This window comes from Dermacentor andersoni, chromosome 9 (assembly GCF_023375885.2).
Source record: "Dermacentor andersoni chromosome 9, qqDerAnde1_hic_scaffold, whole genome shotgun sequence".
Classification (NCBI taxonomy): Eukaryota; Metazoa; Arthropoda; class Arachnida; order Ixodida; family Ixodidae; genus Dermacentor; species Dermacentor andersoni.
The window spans coordinates 138966050-138979501 of NC_092822.1; the positions used below are offsets into that span (position 1 = coordinate 138966050).

The following is a 13452-nucleotide window of genomic DNA, read 5'->3' on the forward strand; positions in this document are numbered from 1 at the left end:
TCGCCCGTTACGTCAAGACATGCCGAGACTGTCAACGACGCAAGACACCACCGACAAGGCCAGCAGGATTACTACAGCCGATCGAACCTCCTCGCCGACCATTCCAGCAGATTGGGATGGATTTGTTGGGGCCGTTTTCGATATCAACATCCGGGAATAAGTGGATCGTCGTGGCGACGGACTATCTCACCCGCTTTGCTGAAACTAAAGCTCCACCAAAAGGCAGCGCAGCCGAAGTGGCGAAATTTTTCGTCGAGAACATCCTGCTGCGACATGGTGCCCCAGAAGTCCTCATCACCGACAGAGGAACGGCTTTTACAGCAGAGCTCACCCAAGCCATTCTGCAGTACAGCCAGACAAGCCACAGGAGGACAACTGCCTACCATCCGCAGACGAATGGTCTCACGGAACGCCTGAAAAAGACCCTCGCCGACATGCTAGCAATGTACGTCGACGTCGAACACAAGACGTGGGACGCGGTCCTGCCGTACGTAACCTTTGCGTACAACACGGCGGTGCAAGAAACAACACAGATCACGCCGTTTAAGCTGGTTTACGGCAGGAACCCGACGACGACGCTTGACGCCACGCTGCCGCACGTAACTGACGAAGAGAATGTTGACGTCGCTAGCTATCTCCAGCGCGCCGAAGATGCCCGACAGCTCGCCCGCCTGCTAATAAAGAGCCAGCAGAGGACCGACAGCCGACAATACAACCTCCGACGACGCTTCGTCGAATACCAGCCCGGCGACCGTGTTTGGGTGCAGCATCGGGTCGATGCTTCTTTTAAGAGGGGGGTATTGACACGTGCACTTATCTTTATCGGGCGACCACGTTTCGCCGCCTAACAAATGTTATCGCACAGCGCGGGACGCGCCTGCATGTATCCGAAGTTACTGGAAAGTTATCGATGCTTCTATCCGCTGTCTGTTGTCGCCGAACCTTGTATTATCTGATTTCATCGCGTGACTCGAATGTTGTAGAACTTTTTGGAAGGCATGCGGGTCCCAACGATTACTCTGGAACATTCGACGACTGTTGTATAAAAGCCGACGCGCTTGACCCGCTGATCAGATTTTCGACGATCGCCGAGCGTGTTCGCCACTATCGTTGTGCTATAAGTGTAGCCTGTTTTGTGGGCACAGGTTCGCCCAATAAAAGTTAGTTTTGTCGTTCACAGTATTGCTACTGTGTTATTGAACGTCACCACCACGTGACAATATCAACAAGGGACTGAGGCAAGGGTGTCCTTTATCCCCGCTGCTGTTTATGATGTACATGGTGAGGATGGAGAGGGCGCTGGAAGGAAGTAATATCGGGTTTAATCTCTCATACAAACAGGCAGGTACAGTAATAGAGCAGCAACTCCCAGGTTTATTTTATGCGGACGACATTGTGTTGCTCGCTAAGAAGCAAAGCGATTTGCAACGTCTGGCTAATATCTGTGGACAGGAAGGCAACAATTTAGGTTTGAAATTTTGTGTTAGAAAATCAGGTGTTATGGTATTCAATGAAAACAGTGAATTCACAGACAGTGGAGATACAGGGCCAAGAAATACCTCGGGTAACAGAATATAAATACCTTGGTATATGGATAAACGAAGGCAATGGATATATGGAAACACAGGAAAAAACCATAACAGTCAAGGGGAAGAGAAATGCAGCCATAATGAAGCACAGAGCGCTATGGGGATACAATAGGTACGAGGTCCTCCGAGGTATCTGGAAAGGGGTAATGGTTCCAGGATTTACTTTTGGAAATGCGGTTGTTTGCTTTAAATCAGGGGTACAATCAGGACTCGACGGGAACCAAAGGTCAGTGGGTCGCCTCGCATTGGGCGCTCACGGGAAGACTACAAATGAAGCTGTGCAGGGGGATATGGGCTGGACTAGTTTTGAAGTGAGGGAAGCTCGCAGTAAAATTGAGTATGAAGAACGGCTGAGGAATATGGAAGAAAGTTAATGGGCTGGGAGAGTGTTCAGGTATCTGTACAGGCAAAACATTGATTCACAGTGGAGGAAAAGAACTAGGAAGCTTACCAGCAAGTATGCGGCCTGTGGGGTGGGCAACACAGCAACAAGAAAGGTCAAGCGGAAAGTCAGAGAGGCTGAATTAATCTCATGGGTGGCGGCAATGGGAAAGAAACCTGCCATGAGTAACTACTTAAGAGGAAAAAACGAAATCAGGAAAGAAACCATTTATGATAACTCAAAGGGAAGCTCATTACTTTTCGAAGCGAGATCGGGATGCCTTAGAACACGCACCTATAAAGCGAGATATAAGAAGGAAGAAGAAGCGTGTGCTTGCTGCGGTAAAGCTAGGGGAACGACGGAGCATATTTTATTAGAATGTGAAGACGTCTACCCAGCGGTCGATTTAGGCACCACTGGCCTCCTTGAAGCCCTTGGGTTCAGCGGGAGCAGTGGTAAAGCAAACAGGTCCGCAATAGACATTAGTAAGAGGCGATTGGAGGATTGGTGGAAGAAAAGTAGGGAAACGACAAAAGACGGAGACGTACAAAAGCACAATTCGCAATAGGGGATCAGAAAGTTTGGACGCGGTAGTTTATAGTGTTTTTTTTTCTTTTTTCATTGGTTAACCTAGGTAGGATATTAGGCAGCATAGTAGCAAGAGCTTGGTGGCGCAACCCACCGCCCCGTTCCAAAGGGGACGCTCATAACATCCATCCATCCATCCATCCATCCATCCACGTCATGCGCTTGGCGCAGAAGCGTTGCCTAGGCTGCGCCTGGTTGCATTTCTTTATTCGATTTCGCGTTCATGCTGCTACACAGCCTAAAATAACATTGTGTAGCGCAAGGAAGTGGCAAAATCTTTCGCAGAAGTTTTTAAGCTAGCGAATGCGGCATGCATTTAACGGAATCCAAGCGACGGGCAGTCGCATACTCACGATTATGACGTTTCCGTTCGCCCTGGATTTTAAGCAGTGCCCTAAAGAAAAGAGTGAGGGCCATAACTTTTATTGCCATAACAAGACTAAATTTCCGACTCACAATATAGAAATACAGACGCGAAGCAGTCCTTTTCCAATGAATGCTCATGTAAGACGACTGAGCTTCGGATGCTTTTCTTTTTTTCTCGCGAGAAGATGCGCGTTCCTTTTTCAGGGACTTCGTGAAGAAGTGAAGGCGTGTGATGAAAAAGAACTTTATAATCTGGTTCGTAAGATCGATACCATGGCGTGCACAGCTGACCACGACAGAATTTTTCTGCAGGCAGGAGGTCAGCTCATCCATACTGTCTTGGTGTAGTTCATTGTAGCTGACCCATGTCGTGAAGGTGATCTCAAGGGCATCCACAAAGGCGAACAGCTTCTCCGAAGGATAAAGGAGGCCGCCATTATCAAAAAATATGTAAGCACAGCGAGATCTCTGTTCGCCTTCTGCGGTAATACGAGAAGCTCACCAAAGCAGTCGCTGCAGCCGATTTTTACTATCGTCTTCCTGGAAACATAACCTGCTATGTAAAAAACAAGTCGGGCATCGCTTGTCTTTTCGGGATACACATGATCAGGAATGATCTTTGATTTCTTGAGAACCTCAGAAGCTTCTTCGAGCTTGCCCTTGTCACGCCGTGAATCTACTTGTTTGGCCTCACTTCCATCGGGTAACAGAGAGGTAAGCAAGCCTCCTGCACAGTTCCCGCTGCTTGGTGCCTTTACCAGATCACAGAAGCTTAGGCAGTTCACTGTGATTAAAAATTGGGTAGCTGTCGGGTGATCGTAGCACCCTGAAAACTGACGGATAACGCCAAACAACTTTTCTATACAGTCTTGGCTGAGTCGGCGTGTGAGGACGTACTTGAAACAAAGTTTCGCATTGAAGTACTTTAGAAGGCCCAGTGTAGCATCCAAGGTAACTCTCAGTCCCTCAGGGTTGCTTGCGGAAATGAATCCAAGCTTGGAACTGCCCAAGGAAGCTTCCCATTTATTTAGGTACTCTTGAAAATCGGTTATGTTCTTTTCCTGGGGAGAACCAACTTTCAGCCCTTTTGATGGGATGCGTGCTGTCACGGCCTCAATTAATTTTACCTTCATGAGCACAAATACTTGTGTTGGTGCCGGTTCACCCCAATGCTTAGATATCTCACTGTTGTTGAAGAATAGCCCACGCAGAACTTCAGCACTGAACAGGTGGAATGCAAAGTTTACTTTCATCTTTTCAAAGTTGTTGGGAATAATGTGCGACATCGTGATTTTAGGCATCACTTTCAATGTTACAGCGCATTTATCTTCATCGTACGCCGCCTTAATGTGCTCCATGTAAATAGCACCATCTGAGGGTGTTTTGTAAGGAGCATTAATAAAGCCATTCCTGACACATTTCACCAAATGTAGAAAATCGAAAATGAAAAAAAAGGTGCCTCCCTATCTCGACAGGATGTGGCACGGATGACTTTATCGAGGATGAGGTCCCCGATGTCCCAAACTTGCGCCACATGGATCGATTTTACGAGGCTCCATCAGAGGTGATAAAATACACCATGAGGCCCGCTTTCTCTGTAAGCAGCGCGGCTTCCATTACGGTCTTCGAAAGCAGCGCAGCCTTCACATTTACCCTGGAAGCGAAACAACCCAGTACTTGGTGCCAAGAACCTGTCAGTGGACCAAACCATGATCACAAGGAATGTGCCGTTCGGTGTCAGGTGTAAGCTCTCCCAAGTCCACAAGCCCTTTCACCTTTCCTCCCGTGCCAACACGCAAGCATTCTGACAACTTCATTTCATCCACTAAAATGAGTCCGCCGTGTCGTTTGAATTCAGCCTGTTGTGCACCCGGGGACAAAACAGTGACGCTGCGTTCTAGGCATGAGTGCACAGACGCTAAAGCGGGCGAATTATGGAGTGCACGTACACTTGACACAAAAACTGCCGGCACACGACGCTATCGAAACAGGCGGTGTTCTGCGCTGTGTCTGGGCATGACGTGTATGTGGGAGCGAGCGCCCCCACGCGGTTCCCTCTCCGTGGGCTTCAGCGCCTCCCATATGAGCCGCTCGGCGCTCGTCACACTTCCCTATTCTAGCCACTGTACCTCAGTTTTCCTATGATGGTTGAACGATCGCAGCGCCAGATTTCCCTGTCTTATAGTTATGCAGATATGAAACTCTATGGCTCAGGGCATTTCTCAGGAGAACCCCCGTAGTGTTCTTGTATATGCTCCCGCTCCGTGCGGGAGCATATACAGGAACACTAAACCCCCGTAGACACTAGCGCCACATTTTCCTCTAGGGTATTTATGTAGAAACTCTATGCTTTCGAGTATTCGAGTAAAATGCCATTCTTGAAGGCTATGCTTTTGCTGCTGGCTTCATCGCCGAAAGCACCACACAGAAGCATTTGCAGAGCCAAAAAACGTTCATTTCATATGACTTCTATTACAGGGACGCGTATATTTCGCTTAAAATGTTCGAGGAAAAAAAAGACATTGTGCTTATGGCTGTACTGTTCGTGCTAAAATTTCAAAGAAAATCACGATATTGTCACGTGGTGGTGACGTTGAAGAACACAGTAGTAATACTGTGAAAGACAAAACTAGCTTTTATTGGGCGATCCTGTGCCCACAAAAACAGGCTACACTTATAGCACAACGATAGCGGCGAACACGGTCGGCGATGGTCGAAAATCTGATCAGCGGGTCAAGCGCGTCGGCTTTTAAAGAACAGTCGTCGAATGTTCCAGACTAATCCTTCGGACCCACGTGCCTTCCACAAAGTTCTACAACATTCGAGTCACGCGATGAAATCAGATAACACAAGGTTCGGCGACAGCAGACAGCGGATAGAAGCATCGATAACTTTCCAGAAACTTCGGATACATGCAGACGTGTCCCGCGCTGTGCGATAACATTTGTTAGGCGGCGAAACGTGGTCGCCCGTTAAATATAAGTACACGTGTCAATACCCCCCTCTCAAAAAGCATCGACCCGATGCTGCAAACAAACGAAAGTAATAAAAAAAGCACTCCTAGCAAAGAAAACAACAAAATAAGGAAGTTCGTCAGCGTCCGTAAAAGGGTTTAAGACGCACCACGTGGACGACTTCAGATCGTGCGCGGCGTCGCTGTGAATGCGAAATGCCGTCTGGCACCCCACGAAACACAGAACCTCTTAAAAACTTCTTGAAACGGCTACAAACGGCTATAGACGTCTTGGTCTATGATAAGACTGAAAATAGAATTTCTTCTAAACATAACCTGAGCACTTGGAATATGCTAGTATATATTCTATCTGCGGCAAAACCCACTACTGGTGTCACTAGAGTTTGTTTTGGTAAACACATTCAGAATGTCTAACTCAAGAACTTTTCTAGATCTTTTTGTCTAAAAGTGCATAAAATGCCAAACGACGTGTTAAAAGTGCGGTTACCGTCGGCCGTCGGCGTTAGCGAATAAAAGACGCCACAGACAAATCGAACTCGTTCGAAGCAACATAAGTTAATTGGCTTTGATATTAAATAATTTCACACCAGAACTTCAACAATCAAGGCCGTGTTATTGTTTTCCATACGGGGCGCGCACACGACGCCTGGAAGCCATTCTATGCTCGCGCAGCAGCGAAACGCCGGCGTTGCACAGCGGTGTCACAGAGCCACCGCGCTGCGATCACTTCGGCGACACAATCCCAATTTGTCGGACATCTCATTCTGTGCTGGAAACACTGGGAGGCAGGAAGTTTGAAAAAAACGGTCATTGCCGCCCGCAATGTCTCGGTCGTGGGCTGGTCGTGGGTTCGTTATGCCAGTTGTGCGTCATGCTAAGCCGTTCTGTACATTTATACTGGATATTAAATGGAGTTATTTAGCTGTGCTGATGCTGTTTGCCGTGTGTTTTGCATCAGTGCTTCGTGACATCGGCTGTATTGCGTGTTTTCGCCGACGGCTTACTACCACAATGGCGGGATCTGCGTTCGCCGCCTTCGTGTCTCGGTGCGTCTTTGTACGTCGCACGTTCGGATAACACTTTTTCCGGTAAGTGAAATACATAGCACTTCGTTTTTCGTCAACAATGTGAATAATTTTAGGTGTTACCCGCGACAGTTCTTGATATATGGGCTCTTCTGCCCTGCGAGTTTTCGTCATTACTTTTATACGAGGGTCTGCTTGTGTTCAGCCGTTCAGCGCTACCGCGCTCCATGACTTCCGCAACACCAGTCAGAACTTTGCCCTGCTTGTTAGTCTTTGTGGTTAACGTAGCACGAACCAACCGAAAGGAGTGCATTCGAAGAAAGGCTTAATGCTGAACCAGACTGAACTCGCCCTATTTTGTGCCCTTTTGTTCTTGCGTGTGCGCGCGTGTGTCAGTGACTGTGCAGTTCGTAGCGTTCCCACTTTATAGCAAAACAAAAATATAACTGCAATGTTTACTTCATCTATACAATTCCAAATTAAATCGTCTGCTGATGTACAAATTTCACTTGTGTTTTGTTCTAAATAAGCAGCAAAACCTTTAACCTAGTAGGTGCTTCATCTGGGAGTGAAAACACGACAACTTGGCATTTATTATTGAATGACTGTGACTGGGTCACCTTAGTTGTAATTGCAAATCTGCCTTTCAACTGACTTGATGCTACCTTATTTTGTTTCTTTCACTCTATTGGCCTCGAGCTCCACCACTGGAAAAGCTGGCGCCACCGTCGGCGTGATGTGCTATTAGGGATCACGTGGACATAGCGTCCGCGTCGGCTGCTTCTGGAGCGCCGAAGCGAGCTGAAAACGAGAGTTTAAATTCCCTCGTACGCTGCGGTCCTCGTTTAGTGGCGAGATTCTCCCGCTTCGAGTGTCTCCTTTACAAGGCTTGAAAGCACCACAATAGGTAGTGGCTGCCTTTGAAGGCGCGCAACGTGGTAGGCTACTGCTCGGTGCCGCAGTGCTGCACGTACGCAACGGAGCCCGGGGTCAGCATTATTCACACGTAGCCGCAGGACAAGAAGCTGCGTGAAGCTTGGCTCGCGAAACATAAAACCGGCAAACAGCCATCGGCTACAACTCAGGTATGCAGCAAGCACAGGCGCGAGGAAGATTTCTGCTACGGCGCCGGGTCTGTGATATATGTTCGGAAAACGCGCACTGAGACGCTCGCCCGAGTCCGCTGCCCGACTAATGTCATGACGGTTTGGTCTATGAACTTGTCGACGCTATAGATGCTGGCAAGTTCACTGGAGTGGAAAGGGAGCGGTAAGAAGCACGTTAAAAAAAATGATGGCATATGGTCATGTTTGTGTTATGAATTAATGCAGTGGATTACAAAAAAGAAGCAGCGGGAAATCGCACGCTGAGAACACCGATAAACATACAGTGCGATGCAACTCGTGAAATAATATTGAAACGTCCAAGAATTTATAAGAGGAAAAAAAAAAAAGATTGAATCGTCGCGACGGCACATCCCAGTCCCCGTCGAAGTCTCGACAATGAAATTATTTTTGAACAACTCTGATAGCGCCCACGCAACAATGGTTGCATCTATATTGTCAAATGCTCATATTCTACGGCCTAAAGCTCGCGGCACGGTGCGAAAACGCGCACGCGGTGAAAGCGAAAAAGTGCGCGGACAAGCATGCAGACGCGCAGTCGGTCGCTGCGAATCTGTGCGGTCGCTGCATTGAGGCTTCATTCTATTACGCTCCATTCAGTTATACAAACACTATAAGAACATATATCACATAGTTTGCTCTCAGCGTTTACCTATCTTTCACGCAAGAAGCCGGTTCGGGAGACTCCATCGCGGCGACCGCGCGCAGTGGCGTTCACTGTACGTATTCGGTAAAGAGATATCGTCTGTAAACGATTCTGTGCTTTCACTTTGCCCATGATTATTATTTAGACAGTAACAAACTTCTCTCGTTTCGAAAGTACTTACAGAAATGTCCGGGAGAGCTCGTGCGGGGTGTTTTCAGTGAGCGCTGAGAGCAAAACCTATGAGGAGCGTGCCACGTGATCCCTCATACTACGCCAGCCAGGCGCTTCCGATAGATGGCGACTCCGTAACTCCTCGCCGCCAATAGACGGCTGGACATCCTTATCGTACCTTGGCGCTAGCTGGATGACGGGACCTCATCATGATCAGTGTAAGCCAATGTACTGTACCCTCTCTGGTCCTCCCAGCGCTTTTTATATGGGTTAAGGCCAGGGAGTGCTTCGTGGTAAAATAGCTAGTTGGTGTCTCACAAACGAGCATTTTTTTGCACTGGTCCATTATAAGCTGTCACTATTATAACCAATTTCTCAGTGCCAGTGTACATACACAGTTCTACTAATAATTAGTTTCCCTAAGCCTTACAAAATGTACCTGTAGGTAGTCATTGCTATGTAAGAACTCAAAAATTAACTCTGCTGTGTCATACAAGTATACCATACATGAGTAAAAATTTGCTACAACAGTGTGCATTACACCTTGCTTCCCTAATGCACAAATGTATTCAAGCCAGTATTTGATTAGTTTGGCATTCTAAATGTTTTCTGTGCGATTTAGTTTCTTTACAGGAATTTACCGTACAGCATCAGCAAGCAGTCTAATTTAAGATTTATGTGTGCTGTAAAAGGTGCGCTTTGCCGCTAGAATTGATAAAACATGGGCCGAGGCTTCCATACAAGGAGAAACTTCAATTTCGCTCTACCACCATCAGCACTTGGCTGGCGCTTGCAAAATGAATCGTCAGGTAGCTTGTGCCAGACTGTTTTTTTAACCTTATTGTGAGGAGATCACAAAGTGATGTGTGGAGGCGCCTGCGTCAGAGATGTAGATTGCGCTGCAACATATGTGCGTGTAGAACAGGCATGATGCTCAGAGTTCCAGCAGTTTGCAGAGGTGCTTTTAAAATTTTGTCATAACTGCAATTTTACCTGTGCTGTTTTTTATCACCTATTTCAATAATATCATTGGAGGTGTTATCAGAATTTAGCAATCTATTTGCCCTAGCCCATTAGCCTGCCACATTTGCCTTTTCACTAGGTGGGAAATTATTCAGTATTCAGCATGGACCATTACTTGAATACACCTTTTTGTGTGCAGTGGCTTCTCAATTGCGAGTCAACATAGATTCGCAGAATTACCTGAGGCTATAGATGCACTGATGAATTTGCTACCTATATGAATCACTTTGCACTTTCTTGCGCAAACAGCATGTTAACACTTCCAAGACAGTGGGCAATGTTATCGTTTGATCACATCGTGAGATACTTTCAATTTTGTGTGACGCATCATCCAAGGTGTTGCATCATTTGTGTGAGGTATTGCCCTAAACCAATTAGGGTCACATGAAAATATATCAACAAAAGTGATTGATCCAGCTAGGAGTGTTGCTTTGGAACACTACTTTATCACCAGTCCTCCTTTGCATGCTACCTGCTTACTCTGATCTGTGTCATGTTTAAGTTTGAAAAGAAGGCAACAGCTAGGCAGTGCAAAATGTTAAACTTGCTTTTAGTTTAACAATTTAAAATGCTATTTAACTTTTTAATTAAGTTAGTACATCATTTACCTGCAGAGTGAATTACTGTTTTAAGCTGATTATATTTTGCAGGAAGCTTCTCAGACTTGACAGGTTGGTAAGTGGCTTTCTGGCCACAAAACACTATATAATAATTTAAAGGCTGACTCTGCTTTGCAACTTAATGACTATATGGCAGGAACAAGGTCTCCAAGTTGTGGCGCTGGCTAACACTCCCAGGGTTCTACTAGAACACATAAATACCCAAGAAAGTGGATGGGAAAACGACGCCACTGTAGCTCAATTGGTAGAGCATAGCACGCGAAATGCGAAGGTTGTGGGTTCGGTTACCACCTGCTGCAAGGTGTTCTTTCATCCACTTTAGTTTCCATTAATTTATCGTTTATTTCATTTATTAAGCACAAGTAATTTCCCCTATGTTGTCCTTGGTGTCAGTGTTTGTTGGCTTCTTATGATAGGAAATGTACTAGTCATTTTAACATCATCGCATACATACCTTAAGATACCCATAATTTAAGAGAAAGGAGTGCTTAAATTTATTTTTAATGTGAGCAAACTTCTTACTTAGCACATATTACTAATTGAAGTGCCAATTTCAATATTCCCATTTCCTCCCTCGCCTTCTTTTTCCTCTTCTGTGCAGGTATTGCTTGCCTATGTCTACAAGAACTGTCACGCGTGGCCTGTAACAGCAAGCTTTTATGGGCAGCAAGTGCTCTCCTACGAAGGCTGGCCTACTCTGGCAGCGGCGGCAATCATCTTCAAGATTTATCCATAATCACCTTTGCTGCTATTTGTCACTCTTGTTGATTACACTTTCTGCGTCTTTTCTAATTTATTAGGTAATAAAGTATGAGTATGTGACATGGTGTGAAGTTGATGTCTTGCTGCATTTTCGCTTGCAATCATCTTTTATGCATGAAAAGCTCATCGTACAGTTTATGAAAAAAAATAACAGCATATTATGATTTATCTTTCAGTTCTGGTAACATGCAACGTACAAGGAATTCACTAATGGATGATATGCCGGAGAACTGGCCATTATTTCTGCATGATGCTGTGCAAGCATGTGGCGTTACTTACAAGAGGCACCCACAAAGTAAGTTACAATTTACTTTTAAATGAAGCATGGACATCAGAAAAAATATATTTATATTGCTAGTTAGAGTGGTTCGCAGAGTGTTTTTCCAGATGTGTACTATCCTTTATTTCTTAACTCATTGCAGCACAGTGTTCTGTTTCGTATAATGGTGTAATGCTATTGTGCCCCCTGTAGCTGAAACCAGGATGTAATTTTTGCCTGAACTGCAGCATCACTGACAATTTTTCTTTGCTAGAAGCTATTTCAATTTGGTGGAGACCCAGCAGGGCGAAGTTTTGTCAATAATGACATGTTTCACGCAGAGATGTTCTTGTTTAGGTCAATGGGTGAACATTGGAATGATATCATCATACAATACAGATCTTGTTTTATTTGCAAAATAATTCTGACAGGTGTCATTCAATTGATTGGTCTAATTAAAAAGCACTAATTGACCAATGAGGTTGTACTACACTATTCCCATGGTTCACATCTGGAAAAACTACATGTGCATCACTCAATCCGACAATATAAACTTTTTTTTTTCTGATGTCCATGCCTCGTTTAAAATAAATTGTAACTGTGCGCAAACGTCGTGTTACTGTAACAGCTGCTGCAAAAATTTGAGGGAATGTCTAATAAAAGTCTTCAGTTGTTCTCGTCAAGCTGTCCATTAGCCAACTTTTAGCGTAACGTTAGCAGGGCTTACTGAAGTACTTCTAGACGTCCATGGTTACAAAATGTCTTGATCAAGACAGCTACTAGGCTTTTGAATTAGCCGTTCAAGACATCTTTTAGACATCAAATAGCTGCTTGCGTGTTTCGTGGGACGACCTCATAGTCCAGTGCGCCAATACGTCGGATGACCTTGTAGGGTCCGAAATATCGTCGCAGTAGTTTTTCACTGAGTCCTCGTCGGCGTATCGGGGTCCACACCCAAACACGGTCGCCGGGCTGGTACTTGACGAAGCGTCGTCGGAGGTTGTATTGTCGGCTGTCGGTCCTCTGCTGGTTCTTGATCCGCAGGCGGGCGAGCTGTCGGGCTTCTTCGGCGCGCTGTAGGTAGGTAGCGATGTCAAGGTTCTCCTCGTCAGTGACGTGCGGCAGCATAGCGTCGAGCGTCGTCGTCGGGTTCCTGCCGTAGACCAGCTTGAACGGCGTGATCTGTGTTGTTTCTTGCACCGCCGTGTTGTAAGCGAATGTTACGTACGGCAGGACGGCATCCCAGGTCTTGTGTTCGACGTCGACGTACATCGCTAGCATGTCGGCGAGGATCCTATTCAGCCGCTCCGTAAGACCATTCGTCTGCGGGTGGTAGGCCGTTGTCCTCCTGTGCCTTGTCTGACTGTATTTCAGAATGGCTTGGGTGAGCTCCGCTGTAAAGGCCGTTCCTCTGTCGGTGATGAGGACTTCTGGGGCGCCATGTCGCAGCAGGATGTTTTCGACAAAGAATTTCGCCACTTCGGCTGCGCTACCTTTCGGCAGTGCTTTTGTTTCAGCGAAGCGGGTGAGGTAGTCCGTCGCCACGACGATCCACTTACTTCCGGTTGCTGACGTCGGAAAGGGTCCCAACAAGTCCATCCCGATCTGCTGGAATGGTCGGCAAGGAGGCTCGATTGGCTGTAGTAATCCGGCTGGTCTTGTCGGTGGTGTCCTGCGTCGCTGACAGTCTCGGCATGTTCTGACATAACGGGCGACGTCGGCGGTCAGGCGCGGCCAATAATACCTTTCCTGTATCCTCGACAGCGTCCGGGAGAATCCAAGGTGCCCAGCGGTTGGATCGTCGTGTAGGGCGTGCAATACTTCTGGACGAAGTCCTGACGGGACAACAAGAAGGTAGTTGGCGCGCACTGGTGAGAAGTTCTTCTTTACGAGTAGGTTGTCTTGAAGCGAGAACGAAGATAA

General features: G+C 46.5%; 1 protein-coding gene and 1 long non-coding RNA gene across 2 annotated transcripts; one reads left to right on the forward strand and one right to left on the reverse strand.

Annotated features, from left to right (window-relative positions):
- Positions 1-3245: 3245 nt before the first annotated feature.
- On the reverse strand, positions 3246-4226 carry LOC140213364 (uncharacterized). The gene has a single exon (XM_072284612.1). The coding sequence runs from the start codon at positions 4224-4226 to the stop codon at positions 3246-3248; it is 981 nt and encodes a 326-aa protein (XP_072140713.1).
- A 3546-nt stretch (positions 4227-7772) lies between these two features.
- Positions 7773-11330, forward strand: LOC126529790 (uncharacterized). Its single transcript, XR_008612166.2, has 2 exons — positions 7773-9083; positions 11110-11330. It is a non-coding gene; the product is annotated as an uncharacterized lncRNA (long non-coding RNA).
- Positions 11331-13452: the final 2122 nt, after the last annotated feature.